Source organism: Onthophagus taurus, chromosome 2 (genome assembly GCF_036711975.1).
Source record: "Onthophagus taurus isolate NC chromosome 2, IU_Otau_3.0, whole genome shotgun sequence".
NCBI lineage: Eukaryota > Metazoa > Arthropoda > Insecta > Coleoptera > Scarabaeidae > Onthophagus > Onthophagus taurus.
In genome coordinates this window covers 6,411,220-6,430,544 of record NC_091967.1, presented here as the reverse complement: position 1 = coordinate 6,430,544, position 19,325 = coordinate 6,411,220, and the positions used below count along the sequence as shown (strand labels likewise).

Below are 19,325 nucleotides of genomic sequence, written 5' to 3'. Positions count from 1 at the left end.
TTTAATCTGATGAATTGCCAATCTATTAATTTAACGTCAATTGATTTTTCATTTTCATCCTAAATAAAATTAAAAAAAAATTAAATATGAATAATAATTGTTTTGCAAACTTATCAGATCCTACATATTCTCATAAAACTAATAATGATGATTGTTGTGATTGTAAATTCATTCTTGGTTGAAGAACGCTTTATTGGTAAACAACGAAAACGTTCTCTCAATAGATAATCTGGGATGCAGCATCTGGGATGTTGTATCTTCAAAGATATCTATGAATAGAGAATTTCGCGTATCTCTTGGCAACAAACTCATAGTGACTATTCTCAACATCCTGCAACAACTGTCCTTCCTGTTACCATTTACATTGCCATAATCCCATAATATAAAAGAATTAAGATTTTATATTAAAGTGTCATTTTATGCGTTTTACTGATTTTAGGCAACCTCCCTTACACATTCCAGTAATAGCTAAATATGGCTATAAACACATTTTCAAATAATTGTTGATAACTACTATTTTTTATTTCAAATCTATTTTATAAGTTCTACTTATAAATAGAAACATGAATAAAACATATTCGTAATCTGATCAATCGGACATGCGCCCGTAAATTGATTGTTTGTTTTTATACGTAACGTGTATTTAGAGTTGCCTAACCTGTTCCAGTTTCAGTTTATGAAATGGCAACAATTGATTCGAATTTGACAGATGTATAATGTGTAAATTACAACAAACCAGTTCGCAATTTTTTTTTCGTTTATTGGCCAGGTGAAGGATGGAAGTCTTTCGTACACCGGATTTTTATATTTTCGTTAAAGGGAACAATAGCCTTTGGTGGGATCGACATACAGGACTTTTTATTCCTAAATCAGGTACCTAACCATAATCCCTCATTTCTAAATCACCAACTAAATCCCCTTTTTATATAACTACAATAAAACTAACTTTCTTTTTAGCATGGGAATTGGCTACATTAGAGGATCCTGTTTGTTTAGGAGTATGTGATGGATTAATTGGGAAAGTGGAGCACCATCCAGTGTTTGATGCTCGGTTGTTACTTATAAAAGATTCTGTGAGTGTGGGTTATTTACATGGAACTGATGAAGTGTTAAAAATCAAATCTATAACATTCCTAAAAATTGGTCCTGAAAATTCTGATGTCAACTTGCAACCGTGTAAAAAACACAACATTGGCCCAACAAAGAAAAGTTCTACTCAGATAGCTCCTTTATTTGATATACCAAAAACTGTTTCTCTTTCAAAGACTATTGGCACATTAAAAAATGCTGGTAATGCGATTAAAAACACAACACAACAAGCTGCTGCTGCTATGTCTGTTTCTTCTACCTTAAAACGAGATATTAAAGATAAAGAACGATTTGAAAAATCAATTTTGGAGGAATTTCAAAAGATTTTTACTGATACAGATTCGTTTTATTATTCTTATACATGTGACATTACCAGTTCTTTACAAAGATTGTGTACTTTAGAGAAAAGTGGGGAATTTAATAAAGAAGCTTTATGGAGAACTGTAAATGATAAATTCTTTTGGAATAAATACATGCTGAATGAATTAATTGAACTAAATGTAAATTTCCTCAATTTAAAATTTTTTTTTTATAAAATACCACGTTTAATAAAATTTTAGAATCCTTTAGCAGATCCATGGATTTTACCAATAATCCAAGGTTATATTCAAATTGAACATTGCAAAGTAGAAGTTGATAATGATTATAGGGGTGTTAAAACTAGTCCTAAGTATGAAATATTTACTTTGAGTATTATTTCGCGTAGGAGTCGATATAGGGCTGGAACAAGGTAATAATTTTGTTAATTTAAAACATGTATGCCATAATATTTTGTGTAATAAATTAAGGTATAAGAGAAGAGGTGTTGATGAAGATGGAGAATGTGCAAATTATGTAGAAACCGAACAATTGATTCAATATCACCATCATGAAGTCTCTTTCGTTCAAGTTCGTGGGTCAGTTCCGGTTTATTGGTCTCAACCTGGTTATAAATACAGGCCACCACCTAAATTGGATAAGGGTTAAATTTATTTTTGTTTAATTAATCGGAAGTAAATTATTTTATGATTTTTTTTAGATGAATCTGAAACGAAAATAGCTTTCGAAAAACACTTTACTAATGAGATACAGACATATGGTCCAGTTTGTATTATTAATTTAGTTGATCAAAGTGGTAAAGAAAAAATAATTTGGGATGCTTATTCGCATCAAATTTTCCAGTACAATAGTCCCTACCTCACTTATGTTACCTTTGATTTTCACGAATATTGGTAACATTTTTTTAATAAATCATTAAATCCTCTAATAATTATATTTTATAGTCGTGGAATGCATTTCGAAAATGTTTCAATATTAATTAATAGTATTGCAGATCTTCTAAAAGATATGAATTATTGTTGGAGGGATAGACAAGGTCATATATGTTCACAGGTTGTGTATTTATTATTTAATATAACAATAAAATTAATTTACTTTAACGAATTTTATTTAAGGTTGGAGTTTTTAGAACAAATTGTATTGATTGTTTGGATAGGACAAATGTTGTACAAGTAAATATTTCTTTTTTTTAAATTTATATAAATGAAATTTATTGTTGATTTCAGACGGCTTTAGGTAAAGCAGTTATGGAAATGCAATTTTGTAAATTGGGTTTAATTACGCCTGATGGAAATATTCCTGATACAATTAAAAGTACCTTCCAATTGTTATGGGCTAATAATGGTGATATTATAAGTAAACAATATGCAGGAACTAACGCTTTAAAGGTGTGTAATATTTTTGTAATAAAATAAAGGCTTTGTAAAAGCTGGGATTATATGTGGTGTTAAAAGTAGACCAAACTGCATTTAAAAAAGAAATATCACCCATCCATCATTCATTTTATTAGAAATAGACAAGGTGATTAGAGATGGGTCAACTCAATTTATCAAACCGGGTTAACTTAAGTTGAGGTTATTTCTATGGTTAACTCACCAGTAGGCTCCGCCGCCGCGGCGCGCCGTCTTGCCGATCGAACCGGATTTTATTCGAGTTACAAGTCAGCCTACAGAAATACAGTGGTGGTCATATACTTAGAGACAGTATTTTTTATTCTAAAATGTTGAGTTTTTTTATTAAACTGCTTTATTCGATTTCTTGAATGAAAACAATGCTGTTTATTATCTTATAATTCATGTAATTATTGACACAAAAACGAAAATAATACATAATTCGCACCTTAAAAAATAAAATAAATACATATTGGCTATTTTAATTTGGACAACTAATTAAGGACACTAAGTTTTTTTTATAAATTAACAATTAATTAATTAACAACGTTTTAAATGTAAATTTCCATTGAAATATAATATAAGGATAACTAATAGGATAAATAGAAAATTATTATCTATATTATCTATCTTATCTATTATAACTCCTTAATTTAAGTACGTTTTTGCACCTTTGAGGAAGACTAGCTACAAAATGCTGACATCGTTCGATTGGAATATTCTGCTTTTGAAGAAATCATCAGCATTTTTGTTTATTTTCTTTTCCAGAGCCCATTCAACATCTGCCTAGAGGTTTTCAAGTCGGGACTCTGGGCTGGCCTATCCAAAACGTTAACGTTTTCGGCAGAAAACCATGTTTTAACGCTTCTAGCAGTATACTTTGGATCGTTATCCTGTATAAAAATGAATGGAACAGGCATATATTCGTCCGCAAATGGCTTCATTGTATTCACCATGTCTTTGTATAAATGTTGGTCCATTCGTTGAGTTATCCGACGAATAGGACCCACACCAAACCACAAAAATGCAGCCCAAACCATAATATTTCTTTCACCATGCTTTACGGTCTTTAAAGTATAGCGAGGGTCTAATTCCTTGTTTGGGGGGCGTCGTACATATTTTTTACCATCTGATCCAAACAAGTTAAACTTTGATTCATCGCTCCATAGTATGTTTTTTCAAAATTCTAATTGTTTTTCGATGTGTTCCTTTGCAAACTGAATTCGACGCTTTAAATTCTTATTCGATACATGTGGCTTTTTCCTTGCAATGCATCCACGGAGTCCACTTTCCATTAGTCGACGTCTGTTGGTTCGGGTTGATATTTTAATACTTAATTGAGCTGTTATTTCGCCGTGAATTTGCTTAGAACTCAAAAAAGGATTGACTCGGTTTGTTCTTCCTATTCTTGAATGTGTCATTATTGGTGATGAGTCTTGGGCTGGTGATCAAAATATTCTTGCAAGACTTTCAAAAATACGGTAAACACGTTATTGTGGCTCCTCAACGTCTTTATACACTTGGCTTGTCTTTTTGCTTCGGATCTATAGTAAATAGGGTTATGTGGGGTTTTATTTCTATCAAGGTCAACATCGATGTTTGATAACTGTATTACTAAATTTAATTTTAAATTAATGAACTTGTTTCATCTTGTACAACTATGTAGATATAATCAATTAATGTGTTAATATTTATTATAGGGCGATTACACAAGAACTGGTGAACGCAAATTAGCTGGAATTATGAAGGATGGAATGAATTCAGCAAACAGGTAAGATTTTTAACTCTTAATATTTCATTCCGTAGGATCAGACCATATCCAATATCTTTATATTATTTTATTGAGTGCGATGTTTTATTGTTGTCTTAACATTGTAAGCAATTCTTATAAATATAACTTACAGAAGTAATTTTTTTCAATTTAACATCTTAAAAGTGTTTCAAATGAGTGAGTGAACTGATTAAGTCGTTCACTTAATTGAATTGTTTATTCCTTACAATGTTACTTTTATCATTTCAATTAGACTGCTAAATAGGATATATCCCATAGATACTACAAGTGTCATTTTACGGATTCTCTCCGCCAGTGTTGTCTCGATCTGATTCAGGGTAATGCAGTGACTGAATCAGACATCCTGGACACCTGGTCGCACTTAAACACAATTGGCAACATCGCGAACGAAATATTGCCCGTCGCAAATCCGGCGTACTTGCCTCACCTAGCATTAGCGCAGGAGTTTGAGCTCGCGAACGCTTTGTATTACATGTTTAGGTCAGTGGCACAGAAGAGCAACTTAAAGTTTTATCATTTCTAATACACACACTTGTCCCAGGTTTTCCTTCCGTGATAAATTATGTAATTATGGTTCCTATCATCCTGGTTTATTGTCCTCATATTTTTTAACCTTATCTGTTTTTGAACGTATCACAATAAATAAATTTTCAATGGAGTTTTTTTTTGTGTTTGGCTTTTTATTCATGCTAAATAATATGCGAGTCAATGAAACTAACTTTATTTAAAATTTATTAAAACGTTATGTTGGCTAGTATCTAAAGCCGTTTCTTCTAGGTATTATTTGAGCCGTTTTAAAGATTCAACTCGTCAAGGAACGATAGATCTTATGTTAGGTACTTAATAAATTAATGTATATGTGTACATAAATATATGTTAAAATTATTTATAGGAAATCCCGTAACTGAAAACATTTTGGATGAACAACGCCACCAGTTTGAGGAAGATAATTTAGCGACAGCTGAGCGTGTTAAATGGTTAATTGAGGATTGTAAAAAGATGTTCATAAATAATCCGGAATTTGTGCAAGGGACTTGGGGTTTAATAAACGCAGATCCCGTTGTTGGAGATCCCAGCGAATCCGAAATGGACACCATTTTGATTTTAACCAAAGATTCGTATTTGGTCGCCGATTACGATGACCAGGTTGATAAAGTTACCAATTACCAAAGAGTTCCTTTAAGTGATATTACATTGATAGAAAGCGGAATTCCTGATTATATCACTTCTTTGTTTAAAAGTTCTAAGAGCCATTTTTCCATTAGAATAAATTACAAGGTTAATGATGTAATCGGTTATTACCATATGTTTCGATCTACAAATTTGAGGTTTTTCAATAATATGATTGTGCTTGTTAGAAACGAAGAAGAACAAATAGGTTCGTTTTAAAATAAATATTAGGTGTTATAGTTAATTTTATGCTCTCTAGAATCGCTTAAAGCAATTTGTGAGGCGTTTATGGTAGCTTTGGAGGTTGCTGGAATAAATAATGTGCGTTATGTACAACAAAAAAGATTGGATAGAAGGAAATCTAAGGTGTATAACGAAAGCAAAACCATAAGACAAATGTATCTTGATGTTATTGGGCTTCCACGGCTTACCAGAAATGTGTCTGAAACACAACTGGCAACGTTAAAAAATGCAGGTTTGCAATTTAATTGGTTTTGTTTATTATAATTTTTTTATGGCTTATTAGGAGAATCACATTGTCCAAAACAGTGTAAGACCTGATTTATTATATTGGCGAACCATCGGTAATTTTATATCAAATTTTTTTGTTTGTCCCAAAATATATGTTTTGAAATTAAAAAATAATTAGATCATTCACCACAATTTTTTCACTACAATTTTAGGTTCTAAAGCTTTAACAAACATGTCACACCAATTTTCCAAATTAAATAAGTTTGGCCCCTCGTTCAAAAAACAACCGAAATTTGAAATTGGCCACCCAAAACAAAACGAGACTTCCAGCGAATCAGACGAAGAATACGATGATAACATTTTTCAACCGAAGGAAGTTGTTGGTACGGCGTGTAGTAGTCCATATGATGCATTTCCGGGTTTCCAAAATATCGAACAAGGTGTTGAAATCACGGAAGACTCTCAAATAATAGATGCTAAATTAACAGAGGTCCCAGATTCTCATATTCCCGGGGTTGGAATATTAATGGGTTCTTCAGATGCTCAATCTTCATCATTAGAAAAAAAAGCTAAAGAATTATCTTTCGATAATTCCAAACAACTAATTTCTTCGAATAAAACTCCCGAAATTCATATCTCGGAAGAAACTGAGAAACGCCCGACCAATTTAAAGTTGGATCGAAAGTTGAGTCATTCATCGGGGGAAGTAGAAAACAGTGAGTATGTAGATCAATCTTATCCTGAACCGATTTCGGGATATATGGGAGGCGAGTGTAAGTTTGAAAAGCGCTCCAATTCCGAACAAGATATAACTTTAAATATTTCGCAATCGCAAAGCGAGTCTGCTTTAAAAAATAAACTTACCAATCTAACCAGTCCCGTTGCAAACGTTACCAAAGGACTTGTATCGCCGTTAACTAAGCTGGCGAAGGGAGTACAAAATCTTGGTGCTAATCTCGATCCTCGAAAAATGGGTGTTAAGCATGTTACTGAAAAAGAACTCGAAGAACATCGAATGTTACTAGAAAAATGGAAAAATAGCCGAACTAGATTGATTGCTTTATAATTTATTTTTATTTTAAAAGTATTTAATTTTAGGTGATGTTTATTAATTTCATCAGTCATAACAGTCGCTATACAACTGTTTATTCTATTTATTACGAATTAAAAATTAAAACGAATCTTAGCACAATCTTTTTAAATAAACGAGTAATCAATTAAAAATGTTACAATTTGTTAAATTATTATTGTTAAAATTTAAACGCATAAAATAAGTTGCTGGGTGGTAATAATAAATTAAATTTGTTAATGTTTCGTCACTAAAAACTTATTAATTTAGCAATTATTAATAATTTGAGCAACCTTGCCCCTCAACTTATTTATTATTATTTATTAACGTATTAAAATATAAACAGTATAGTCAATAGTTTAGAATGGATGTCTAAAAATATTCTTCTATTTAACAAGTATTTATGAAAATGTAGGTCAGCATAGCATTTGCTAGAAGGCCTAATAGCAATAAAAAAGTAACAGCTGTAATATCCGGGTCCATGTATCAAACCGAAACTACAAAAAAAAAAAAAATAAAACCTTTTCCCGCAACCAATTTAATATTTTACTGTGTGGCTGTACTTAAATTGAATTAAAACCCATATAAGTATTATACATGTAATTCGTTATTTTTCAGGTATTAATTAGAAAAGCTTTAATTAATAAATTTCATCGCTTTTATTATGATAAAATTATGTACTACATTTAAATTATTACAGTTTAATGTCAATTTGAATAAAATAGTAATAACCATGTAAACATTGTTGAAATTTGCAAATACTAAATTTACATGACTATTTCTGTTGATAATAAAACACGTTGGTCAGTAGAGTATTAAATGAATTCAAAAGGTGATAATGTCAATTATACTCTGGGTAGATTTAGTTAGTTTTGATGAAATAGTCGCAAAAAAGCTTTGTATAGCTATTTACCAAAAATCGTGTTAATAACACAACCGGAAATTTAACTTTTAGTCGTGTTATTTGTACAATGTAACACTTAGAAATTGAAATAAACGCATATTAAAAAAATTATATTGTTTATTTCCAATCATATAAAGGTAAAGGTACTCAACCTTTTTATCGCTTTAATAAATATAAATTCTTGTAGTTTGGTACTAAAATAACCACCATATTTGTGAAATTTGTACAAAATATATGCAATTCGTAGTTAAACGGCAGTTTCCGTGAAGTATTTTTTTTCTAGAACCCTTCACTTTGATTTTTTCGTAGAGATTTGCACTCCAAAGCAACATCTGCACTTCCCTTATATTTGACTACGCAGTAAAAACATGAAATGATGTTTCGGTTTGGAAATATTCTGGAAATTCGACTTTTCCCGGACGTTGTTGTTGGTTTATACTCTTTCTGGGATATCTCCAGTTATATTTACCCAGCAGTATTGTAAGTGGGATATTAGCCTCTTTGTGGCGTTGCTACAAGCTCATTTGGTTGTTAGGGTTGGGTGGCAAGCGATTTTTCCCGAAATATATAGTTTTGAGCATGTAGTTAGGTTCGGAGAAATGCGATGAAGGCTTTTGTTATTGTGAAAGCTTCTATGTTGTAAGTTTGAAATCTGTGCACGTAGTTATTATCTTTTTTTCCAATGGCCTTCAGCTTAAATTGAGTCTTGGCCTGCTTTATCTTTTGTCTTTAACACTACCGTCAAGAGCTATTCTCTTTCAGGTTCTGACGTTATGAGTCGTTGCGCAGCCTCTTTCACTTCGTCCTGTCATCATTTTTGTTGCCTCCCTCGTGGTCTTCCTACATTCTGCTGCCTAAGAGCCTTTTCGCATTTTATCCTTGCTTATTTTGTTCACATGACCAGCCCATTGCAGTTCTTGCAAAATGGTGAATTCTGAGACAGGGGCTTTCTTGAACAGATGGTTAAGTTCCACGTTGTATCGCCATCTCCGTGTCTCATTCTTCTTTACAGGACCAAAGATTTTCCTCAGTATTTTTCTTTCAAACATCTTTCAACCAATTTGCACCTGATTGGTTTCTTGGCGAATGTCATGGCTTTTGTCTTATTTATAGATATTGTTACATAAAGCTATCGGGAAAGGTAGAACTTACAAAGTTATCTCTGCGGATTATCCCCAGTGTCCATCTCTGATTCTTTTGCTGCTCATTCTGGTTGCCAGATTGTTAAGGAACGAAATTCTTTAGGATTTGTAGAATCTTAGAATTTTACCGTACCACCTTATATAATAATACTTCAATTCTATCACATCCAACTTATAACATCAGAAAATATTTTTGATATTATTATATTATATTCAAATTTATATTTCAATGATAAAAAACTTTGTGATGTCTTATTTTTAGAGTACTAATTTCAATAACGTTTTATTGAAGTATTTGCAGGCGCTGCATATCGATTTTACAATTCCCTCTCTATGCGTTACAGGGCATTAGGAGCGTTATGAAATTTCAGTGATTCCGTTGAGGGGGAGAAACGACTGGCATTTCGCGCCAATTCCTACTCTCATTTCGTTCCACATTCCCTTTTTATGACAAAAATAAGTATTTTGAAAGAGGTGAAGAAAGTGAAAAACCTCGCGCGAAAAAATTTCGCCGAAAAGACTTTTTTAATATTACTAACGCAAAGTTTTAATTATGTAAATGTTATGCCAAAGAAAAATGTTTAATAAACGAGCTGGCGTGGGACGAAATAGGGATCGCTATAGAAGATTAAGTAATTATACCGTAATCAAAGTAATTTAAGTCATTAACAGCTCGACCGCTGCCACCCTTCACAACAACGTGTTAACACATTACAACATCGTAATTTTGTGTGCAGTATAAAATCAATTTTAAATTTTAAGTTCGATCACTAATTTACATTCCAAATAGAAGAATCCAGAAGAATTATTCTCTTTGGAGACAGACAGAATTTTATCGGCTCATGAATAGGGATAACGTTCATTAAGTCTTTTGATTTATAAAGAAATTGCATTGTTAATTTCTACGTTTAATTAAACTTCTTTTAAAATTTTATTAATTATAAAAAATAAATCCTCTTTATCCGCATTATCTTTATAAAATTAGACACAATGATTAGAATTCTTTCATCAGCCGAAAAAGTAAAGTTAATGCTTTCTTTAATTAGGTCAAAAAATAGTTGAAAAGATTGTTTTTTAGCCAGTTCATTGCAAAACGTAGCAAAGCGACTTATCTGGGTTAAAATAAATTGTGTAGTAATAGAACACGGCGCCCCCTCGACAATTAAAAATGTGCTCTTGAAAAATTTAAAACGCCGAAACGGAAATGGGAAAATCGAGTAAACCTACTTTCACGGCGGAACTTGCCACTTTAGGAATTTAAAAATATCCGCTTGTTAATTAAAAAGTCTTGGAAACCAGTTTCGTGTTTATTTCCTCTGGAAACGAAATATTTACAAACCCCTGATACCATTTCCCATTTAATGTCACAAACATTTTTTTTTGAAAGTTTCAATCAATACTGGGTTCTTTAAAAAATGAGTTTTGCGTGTTGGGAGACATCAAAACACAAATCTGACACATAAAGAGGAACAGCGTCTCGTTAGACAAGTGTGTAATACCAAGCTGTAAGTAAGTAGCGAATCTCCTTCGGCAGTCAACCAGAAAATCGATACATATCCCATACATAAAATATGAAGAATCATAAATTTCGATCGTATCGATGTCATTTCACTCGAACATTCTCAACCGTTTCCGGAACGATTGACCTTTTCGTGAGAAATTGCCAGAAATGAGATGATAAATCCAAATGACTTCCTTTGGTGATATTTTATGAAATCGCCGAATCCCAATAACATTTTTAATAGTAAGATATTAAAAAATATTGTTCAATTTGTAAAGATGGCACCAAAAAAATTAAGAACACCTATTATTTCATAAAACTAAAGAGCAGCTGTAAATGAAATTTACGCCAGGTGCGTCCCGTGGTTAGAACGCGTTTCATAAAATTCATAAAACGTCTAGGCCACGAAGATATAAAACGAATTTATGGCGAACTTAAAGCGGACAGCGTAACAAAAATGCAATTTCAACGTGTAACAACTTGAAAGTCATGATCTCAGTTATGCCTTTGAGGTGCTCGGCTTTTGGCTAAGACCTAAACCCGTTCTGTTCAAAGTTTTGCACGAATTGTGTTACCTACACCACGGTAGGAGTAAACAATCCAAACTAATACGAGTACGCTTCGTGTTCAGTGGTTTGACCGCGAACACTGTATTCAAGGTTTAACCCTTTAAGACGTCGACCTTGTCAGTTAAATTAAATATGGATATTCAAACCCTCAGCGGTTTAATTCTGGCAGAAAATTTGACTAAAAAAAATTGACAAAATTCCTTATTAAAATTTGTTCCAATATTATAAATTAATGCTACAATTTTCGATAGAATTTTATTTAAACAAAAACAATTTATTTTCAGTATAATCTATTTATTTATTTACAAATTTTATCTACAATAAATTACTAATTACAAATTTGATTGCCTTACACGATATATTTCTCATTAATATACAAATAATTTTGTTTATCATGATGCGTTTTTATTGCTAAAATTACCTAATTTGAAACTATATACTGAGCATGGATCATTAATCATAGGTAATTTATCGTTAAATTTTCGAAAGTTACTCATGTTAACATCAAGAGTGTTGAAAGGATGGTGTGTCTCGTTTGTTTTGACGTAACTCGCTACATCAAGTTTGCTATCACGATGAAAGAAGATTACTTAATGAAAAGCAAAGTTTCCGTATTCCTCGTATATTGTCTACGTGCTGCACTTTAATATATGCACCTTGAGATAGTGTGGCTAAATAGATTATAAGGGGTTTAACTTATAGGTCTTCACCAAGTTTGCTTAATCAGATATGTTTAGGACAACGTGCACTTGGAGTAACAATTTGCAATTTTGCCACAATTAACATATAAATATATAACATCTATTATTTTAACGTTTTAATATTAATACAATAGTAATACTGATTTATTAAGAATTTATATACCTATTTACATTATTGATTGCACAAATATGATTAATTAAGTTCAATAATAGGTGTATAAAAAATTGGTTGGATTTATTGCAACATTCAGGTTTAAAAATTCATGATTTTTTTTTAAAAACATTACAATTGCTTTTACGCCATAAATTCTTTTTTTTTTAAATCGTTCGTTTCGTTAGCATTGAAAAATATTGATGTTTTTTGTGTCTCGCTTGCATTCAAACGCTCACCCAGAATAACCCGATATTTTATATATTTGCTCGAAAACCTTTCAATATAAAATAGAATTTAACATAAATATTTCAACCTCATATATTCGTTTTACTTCCTCGTTTAGTACTATTGTATTCACATTACATCTTCACTTTGTAGATTATCGAGTTCAAACTCGCTCGCGTTATAGCTAAACTTTTGGCTGGTACAGGAACTTCCGATGGTGCTATTTAAAGTGACTTTAGGTCCATGCGGGTAGCTTTTGTGACTACTCAGGTGGATATCAGTGAAAGGATTGCCAAGGTTCATTGGTGCGCTTCTAGAACCACATTTCAAACATGTAAGACGCGACGAGAGCCTACAACAACTTTGCAGTGTTTTCTTGAAAGCCGCTCTGAATTCGCTATTGAAGTATGCGTATATGAGCGGGTTTAGAGCTGAGTTAAAGTATCCTATCCAAAATACGAGAGTAATAACTCCCGGTGGGCTGTAGCAGTGTTCGGTGCCGCATAAAGATGTTATCACGTACCTGTCAGATAAAACAGAGACGTTGGTTTAGGGGGAGACGATTACGAGGTCGCGTTTTGATGGTAACGATCGTTTCGGTTTTATTGTATAGTGGGAAAAAAGAGAATCTTAAGTTTAACCATTAAGTGACTTTCTTTTACTCGGGGAAGGAAAATTTGGTATTTAATAAAATAAAAAGTTCTACTTATCGTATGACTTCCTTAAAACACGCATACAATACCCACCACAAGAAGAACGGTAACCAACAAGCAAGAAATGCTGAAACGATTATTCCCAAAGTTCTTGCAGCTTTTCTTTCTCTTTTCATTTTGCTACTATTACTGTGATCTGCGACTCTTTCCTCCATCACCTCGGCGTCGGATTGTTGTGATGAGGGAAGTGTGTTGAGTCCTGATGAAATTCCGTTTATTTGAAGGTGTTTGTTCAATAGAGCAGCAGCAACTTTACCTCTGAAAATAATCGAAACATATTAATCCAATAAATTAATTCCTATTTATCATGGAAACACAAATGAAGCTATTAATTTACTATCAGCAGTTTCAAATCATTATTAGATAATAACAGTGGATTTTCGTTGTGAAGCATCTCTATTAATTACGAATATGTAATTGGAAAGTGTTAATTAAAATCTTATACATTTATATCAATTAATTTTCTATATAATTTTCAATTGAAGTTAAAGTCCCTTTTTGGTTCATTGCCCTTAAGTTTATAAAATAAATGAAATGGGTTTATTTTTAGAGAAGGGATGACTATATACAGGGTAACTTTGGGTAGTTTAGAAGAGTAACGATGTCAATATGTGCCAGGTGGATGTAAGCTACCGTTGACACCGGAGATAAACGGATCTCATATATATTAAACGATGCGGGATGGTAGTGCTTCATCTTATTTCACCTATTTTATTTTAGACAAATTTATAAATGAATATAATTATCAAAAATCATAACAAATCTAATTTGCAGATATTAAATTCAGACCGTGTTGTTTGGCAATAAATGCTTAGTGAAGTTCAACTAATAAATTACTCCCACAAATTAAGGACTTTCTCGTTTCCGTACACCCACATAAATCTTTACGGATCGCGGCATCTGATTCCGTGCGGCACATGCCTCAGATATATTAAGTGGCTTTTCAAGATAACAAATGGCGCATTTATACCTGGAATGAAACTAGTTATCTGGTGATGAAATCATAGATTTATTTCGTATTTGTTTGAGTAAAATACTTTTTTTTCCATCAAAAGGGGCTCGTAATCACATTTTTGGCAACATATTACGAACTCACATAACACAAAAGAAAAATTATTGTTTTATAAGTGAAATCATGGTAATCCTTTTATGACAATGCTATTTTTATCATTTTCCGTCCGGTTGATGGCCATGATTCCTTTGTTAATTAATCATATACCGTGAACCGTGTTGATTAGCTAACTTGAGTTTTAAATAGTTAATAATATCGATGCGTAATATAACGTTACCCCTTTAAAAGGATTTTATGGTCTATCACAAGTTTTTTTAAGTATTTAACATTTTAAGTATTTATAATCTCATAAATGTAACTAAATTTGTCTTTTTATCAAAAGAAGTAGATGACGAATTTCTGTTGATACAACCAGGTATAAAATTAAATAATGTTTTCAGACTTGATCGGATCGGCTTGGTATTGCTTGTTAATAGTTTTATATAATTGCTCCCCCGGGCTATATCGTTCCATGGAATTATAAGAAGAAAGAAATGTTCTTATTATACACTTTAGAAAATTCATTTACAAAATAATTTTATTTCTTAAACAAATTGTTAGAGAAAACATTTCTTGAAAACACTTCAATTAACTTGTTCGCATTCTCCACTAGTTTTACTCTCAGCTTTATTTCAGCATTGTTGTTTCTTTCCTATTTGTTTTTCCTGTCCTTTCTTGGATTTTAGGGAAAAATAATGATTTTGCTAAACTTTAGGAATGGAAATTCTAGTAACCAATTCAATATTTTAAAGTTTAAAACCCGAATACAGTATGAAACCATTTGCATGAGACTAAAAAATAATATTCTGCGACATCTTTCTGACAATATTCCATTAACTTTTGCAATAACCCTAATCTGGTATATAAATTGATGATTATAATATGATATATAGTCTCGTAGTACTTCGTCCGAGAGCGACCTCGGTTTGGTTCTTTGAATTCTTTGTTTTTCCTGATTAAGCCGAAGGTACTTGCGGCCGAGACACTGCTATATGTTATTCCAATTTGGGTTGAGATGATATTAATTGTAGTGTCTCAGCTGAAAGCGACCTCCGCTTGGTTCTTTGAATCCAATCTTTCTCCTAATTAAGCTGAGAGGTCTTGCGGCCGAGATGCTACTGTATTTTGTGCGGATTTAGATTTTAAGCGACCTCAGCTTGGTTCTTTGAGGCCGCTTTTATGTGTTGTTGGGATTTTGATTGATATGACATTATTTATAATGCGTCGGCCGCAAGCGACCTCGACTTAGTTACTTGAATACAATCTTTCTCCTGATTAAGAAGACAGTGCTTGCGACCGAGGCGTTACTATATTTTGTGCGAATTTGGGTTGATATGATATTAATTGTAGTGTATCATACATTCGCGAGGCATGTTTATGACCAAATTAATTTTCTTGATTTGCAAAAGTCTATTAACAATTTATGTAATTATTTAACCACAGCTTTTCCAACATGCTAACATTAGCTCGCGTGATTCCGGCTTTAGTTTACATTCAATGATATTTTAATCCACCGTTAAAATTGAACTGGAATTGCGCCTCAACTATTGATTTAACCAATCCAGTTATTGAATTGGATTTCTCACTGAACTGACCACTGTAATGAAATCAAAATATTGTTTAGGTTATTGAATATTGTAGACGATAACAATCAATCTAATTCAGCTTTAATATTTTTATTCAATATATTATCCTATCTTCGAAAATTAATTAATTATTTTTTTAAATATATAATTTTGTGTAAATGATAATAATTTACAAACCTGTACAGCAATCTCTCTTGCCTATCAGCTTCCATGTATATCCTATAGTACATAATAACCATAACCAATCCTGGTACCCAGAAACTAACACTGGATGATACAACGGAATACGTTTTATTAACAGTAAACGAGCACAATTCTGGATTCCGCTTTCTAAATTCCAAATTTTCATCCGTTGTGTACCATTCCATAAAAATCGGAAGAAATGATACCAATGCAGGACTACACCATACAACGCCCAACATTATTCCTAACCGGGTATTCGTCATTATCAAAGGATAATCTAACGGTTGCACTATAGCATAGTATCTATCAACACTAATGCAACATAAATGCAAAATAGACGCGGTTGAAAAATAAACGTCTAAAGAGTTCCAAAAATCGCACATAAAATAACCGAATAACCACACTCCACCGGTTACCTCAACACTAAAATTGAAACACATCGCCCATATTGCAACCAGCATATCTGCAAGGGCTAAGCTGACTACAAAATAATTGGTAATAACGCGTAATTTTCTATGCCTCATAACTGAAACAATTACCAGTAAATTACCGAACAACGCGGCCACTATTATGAGCACCATAATGGTTCCTTTTATCACCGTTAAAAACAACGTCATTGAATTGTTTACATCCATAGCGAATTTAGTTGAGTAATTATGAATGGAATCATTTTCGTATGTAAACTCACTCACGTTTACGGTAACGTTAAATTCTGATGTGAAGTTATCTTCTATTGGTATTCGATTCATGTTGATTGAGCGCATTGATAACGTATGAAATATGATGTTATTCTGAAATCGAAAGAATGAAAAATTATTTTTGATAAAGAAAATAAAGTTACTTTAATAAGACCCTACTGAACTAAAATGTACATCCATTTAGTATACTAAATGGACCAGGAAGGGATTTCAGATAATAATCATTTAATCCTCTTAGTTTGTAGTCTGTCAGGTTTGTGTTTATCCCTTGTTAAATTACTTAATACAACTAAAAAAAATTTTACTAAAAAGTAATTTTTTCACCAAAAATGTTATCTCAAATCGAAAATTACTTATTATTATTATTATGTACTTATTATGCTTTGTACTTCGAAAAAATTTTGAGTATTAGAAGTCTCTTATTAACAATTTCAATAAAAAGTGAAAACTTTTTAAAAATTAAAACTAATTTTTACTTACTTTTTACATGCTCACATCGATTTGAAGCTTTCTATTTCCGGAACACATTATTAATTTATAACCAAAAATCGATACCACGTGTCAATGAATTCTAATTATTTGTCAGTACGTGCTTTTCAAAATTTACGAAAACTGTGTGTTTGACGATTAAGTGGCGTTTTGAGCGAGCGCGCGATATATACTGCTACGCTCCAGGCAACGGCGTCCTTTCTGGGCGTCGCGACGTCTAAGCTTGCGTACGCATGACACTGTTCACCATTATTTCCTACCTGTAGCTGCTTAATAACCATACTAACTTCAACCAGTTACCGACGTGGATATGTGCTTGTTCCTATACGACTATTAGGTTTAAATTCAACCTGATTGTAAAATCAATAATACCACTGAAATATCAGGAATTTATTTTAATAAAGTAGGCTTTCATGACATAGTTTCCGAACCAACCCGAATTACTCCCTAACGTTTCATTCACTTATAGATATAAGTTTTGTCAGGGATAAAGATTTAATTTTTGAATTTTCTAATTAAGTTAATTCAAAGTTTAATTAATTAAGTTTCTAATACAAACGGCTTTTCTTAATTTTCCGTTCATTTGAATTACTACAAACTTATGAACCTTCTTTCTATGATTTGCAAATCACAACGTACTGCTTCCAGAAGACTAGATACTGCGGACAATGCTAATAGAATACTAGATATGGCTTATAGAAGATTAAATTTTGTTTGCAGAAGACTACATACTTCTAGAAGAAAACTAAATGTTGCTAACGGAGCAGACACTTTAATAGAAACTTATTACTTATAGATTCCGCCTGCCAAAGTCTGCAAGCTGCTGGAAAAAGACTAGATACAGCAAAAAAGACAAGATAGTGTAAATAGAAAACTAGATATTGCTCATGAAAGACTAAACCGCTTGACTGCTTACTAAAAACCAGATATTGCTGGCAGTAGACTAAAAATTTTTAATTGAAAATTAGATACTTCTCGCAGAAAACTTGATACTGCTTGCTGAATATTACATACTGCTGGCAGAAGTCCAGATATTGCTAATGGCTGACTATACATTGTATAGAAAACAACATATGATTTGCAGAAGATTTTTCTCCTGTCCTCAGCTATCTCAAACTATCTGCTTTCCGTAATTCTTTTTATGTCGTCTATTCATCGTCTTGGACAGGGTTGGGTTAGGTTGCGCTTTGCTATTCTTGGCCGTACTAATAAAAGTATAACAGGAGAAAAGATTTTATTATATTAATATTTTTAATATATTAATAAAATATCTTTTTCTCGTAAGATATATTTCTTTCACAACTATAATAGAAACTATAATGGAGTGCAATAAAACTTTATGTGGTAGTACGATGAATAGAGTGACGAGGTTTAGTTGAAAACGTTTGTGTTCAAGACGGATTGAAGACATATCGAATAGAAAATCTTTCTTTTTCATGCAAGATATTTCCAATTTCACCGTTCTACCTACACATTTTCCAAATCCCCTCGATCGTTCTACGACTTAAAAGTTCTTACGAAGCTCTTTATGTAAATTTCCAGTTTCTTAAGCGCTTTGAAATATGTTTTCGTCTTGGATTTCGTTGTTTTAATCTCTGTAAGTTGCTTTCAAATTCGCATTATGTAGATTAGATTACATTTAACATTAATTTCGTATTAATGTTCTATAATTTAAGAAAAATTAATATTATTTATGATTAATATTTTTCTGACGACCTTGACGAATTTACTTAAAATATAATTACGACGATAAAATTCATCTTTGCGCAAAGTTCGACTTTAATACGTTTTGTAGATTAGTAGCAGTACTCTGGAAGCTTACCCAACAGGGATAGATCAAATATACGATCTGGAGGGATTTGCATAAACTTGTCCAGCACAGCGGTTTCTTAATTGTAAGGGGTTACCGAGACACAGTTTGCATAAATAGTCTAGAGTCGTTGTAGATGGAATCGATCCGCAGAAATTGACCCAAGTGCATTTGAGCTTCATCTCCTCCGGATCCTAATTAATGTCGATAAAGTGTAAGGACGTGAACGGAATTTACTTAACGTTCGATCAAATTGCCCGCTTGAAATATCGGGGCACGTGTCTTTTCTCGTAGATTTC

The 19,325-nt window shown here is 32.3% G+C and overlaps 2 protein-coding genes across 3 annotated transcripts; one reads left to right on the top strand and one right to left on the bottom strand.

Annotated features, from left to right (window-relative positions):
- Nucleotides 1-676: 676 nt before the first annotated feature.
- On the top strand, nucleotides 677-7,837 carry LOC111427184 (phosphatidylinositide phosphatase spermathreecae). Of its 2 annotated transcripts, XM_023062184.2 has the most exons (14): nucleotides 677-873; nucleotides 958-1,589; nucleotides 1,650-1,819; nucleotides 1,878-2,050; nucleotides 2,108-2,300; nucleotides 2,352-2,460; nucleotides 2,523-2,579; nucleotides 2,634-2,795; nucleotides 4,499-4,569; nucleotides 4,849-5,070; nucleotides 5,368-5,426; nucleotides 5,483-5,968; nucleotides 6,020-6,235; nucleotides 6,444-7,837. In XM_023062184.2, exons 1-14 carry the CDS (start codon nucleotides 777-779, stop codon nucleotides 7,295-7,297), a joined length of 3,501 nt encoding a protein of 1,166 aa, XP_022917952.1. In that variant the 5' UTR covers nucleotides 677-776; the 3' UTR covers nucleotides 7,298-7,837. The 2 variants fall into 2 exon arrangements, with proteins under 2 accessions (XP_022917952.1, XP_022917953.1); XM_023062185.2 differs by lacking the exon at nucleotides 4,849-5,070.
- A 3,903-nt stretch (nucleotides 7,838-11,740) lies between these two features.
- Nucleotides 11,741-17,361, bottom strand: LOC111427365 (octopamine receptor beta-1R-like). Its single transcript, XM_023062479.2, has 4 exons — nucleotides 17,208-17,361; nucleotides 16,024-16,820; nucleotides 13,243-13,467; nucleotides 11,741-13,019 (listed from the first exon to the last, which is right to left on the bottom strand). The coding sequence occupies exons 2-4, from the start codon at nucleotides 16,791-16,793 to the stop codon at nucleotides 12,626-12,628; spliced, it is 1,389 nt and encodes a 462-aa protein (XP_022918247.2). The 5' UTR covers nucleotides 16,794-16,820; nucleotides 17,208-17,361; the 3' UTR covers nucleotides 11,741-12,625.
- Between the last annotated feature and the right edge of the window lie 1,964 nt (nucleotides 17,362-19,325).

Excerpts from the sequence above, each read along its gene's own strand:
- LOC111427365 (XM_023062479.2), bottom strand. The coding sequence starts at position 16,793 with ATGCGCTCAATCAACATGAATCGAATACCAATAGAAGATAACTTCACA. Across the intron at positions 13,468-16,023 it reads CAAGAGAGATTGCTGTACAG|AGGTAAAGTTGCTGCTGCTC; the intron begins GTTTGTAAATTA and ends GATTATTTTCAG. Across the intron at positions 13,020-13,242 it reads TGGTTACCGTTCTTCTTGTG|GTACGTGATAACATCTTTAT; the intron begins GTGGGTATTGTA and ends TTTATCTGACAG.
- LOC111427184 (XM_023062184.2), top strand. The coding sequence starts at position 777 with ATGGAAGTCTTTCGTACACCGGATTTTTATATTTTCGTTAAAGGGAAC. Across the intron at positions 1,820-1,877 it reads CGATATAGGGCTGGAACAAG|GTATAAGAGAAGAGGTGTTG; the intron begins GTAATAATTTTG and ends TAATAAATTAAG. Across the intron at positions 4,570-4,848 it reads GGAATGAATTCAGCAAACAG|ATACTACAAGTGTCATTTTA; the intron begins GTAAGATTTTTA and ends TATATCCCATAG.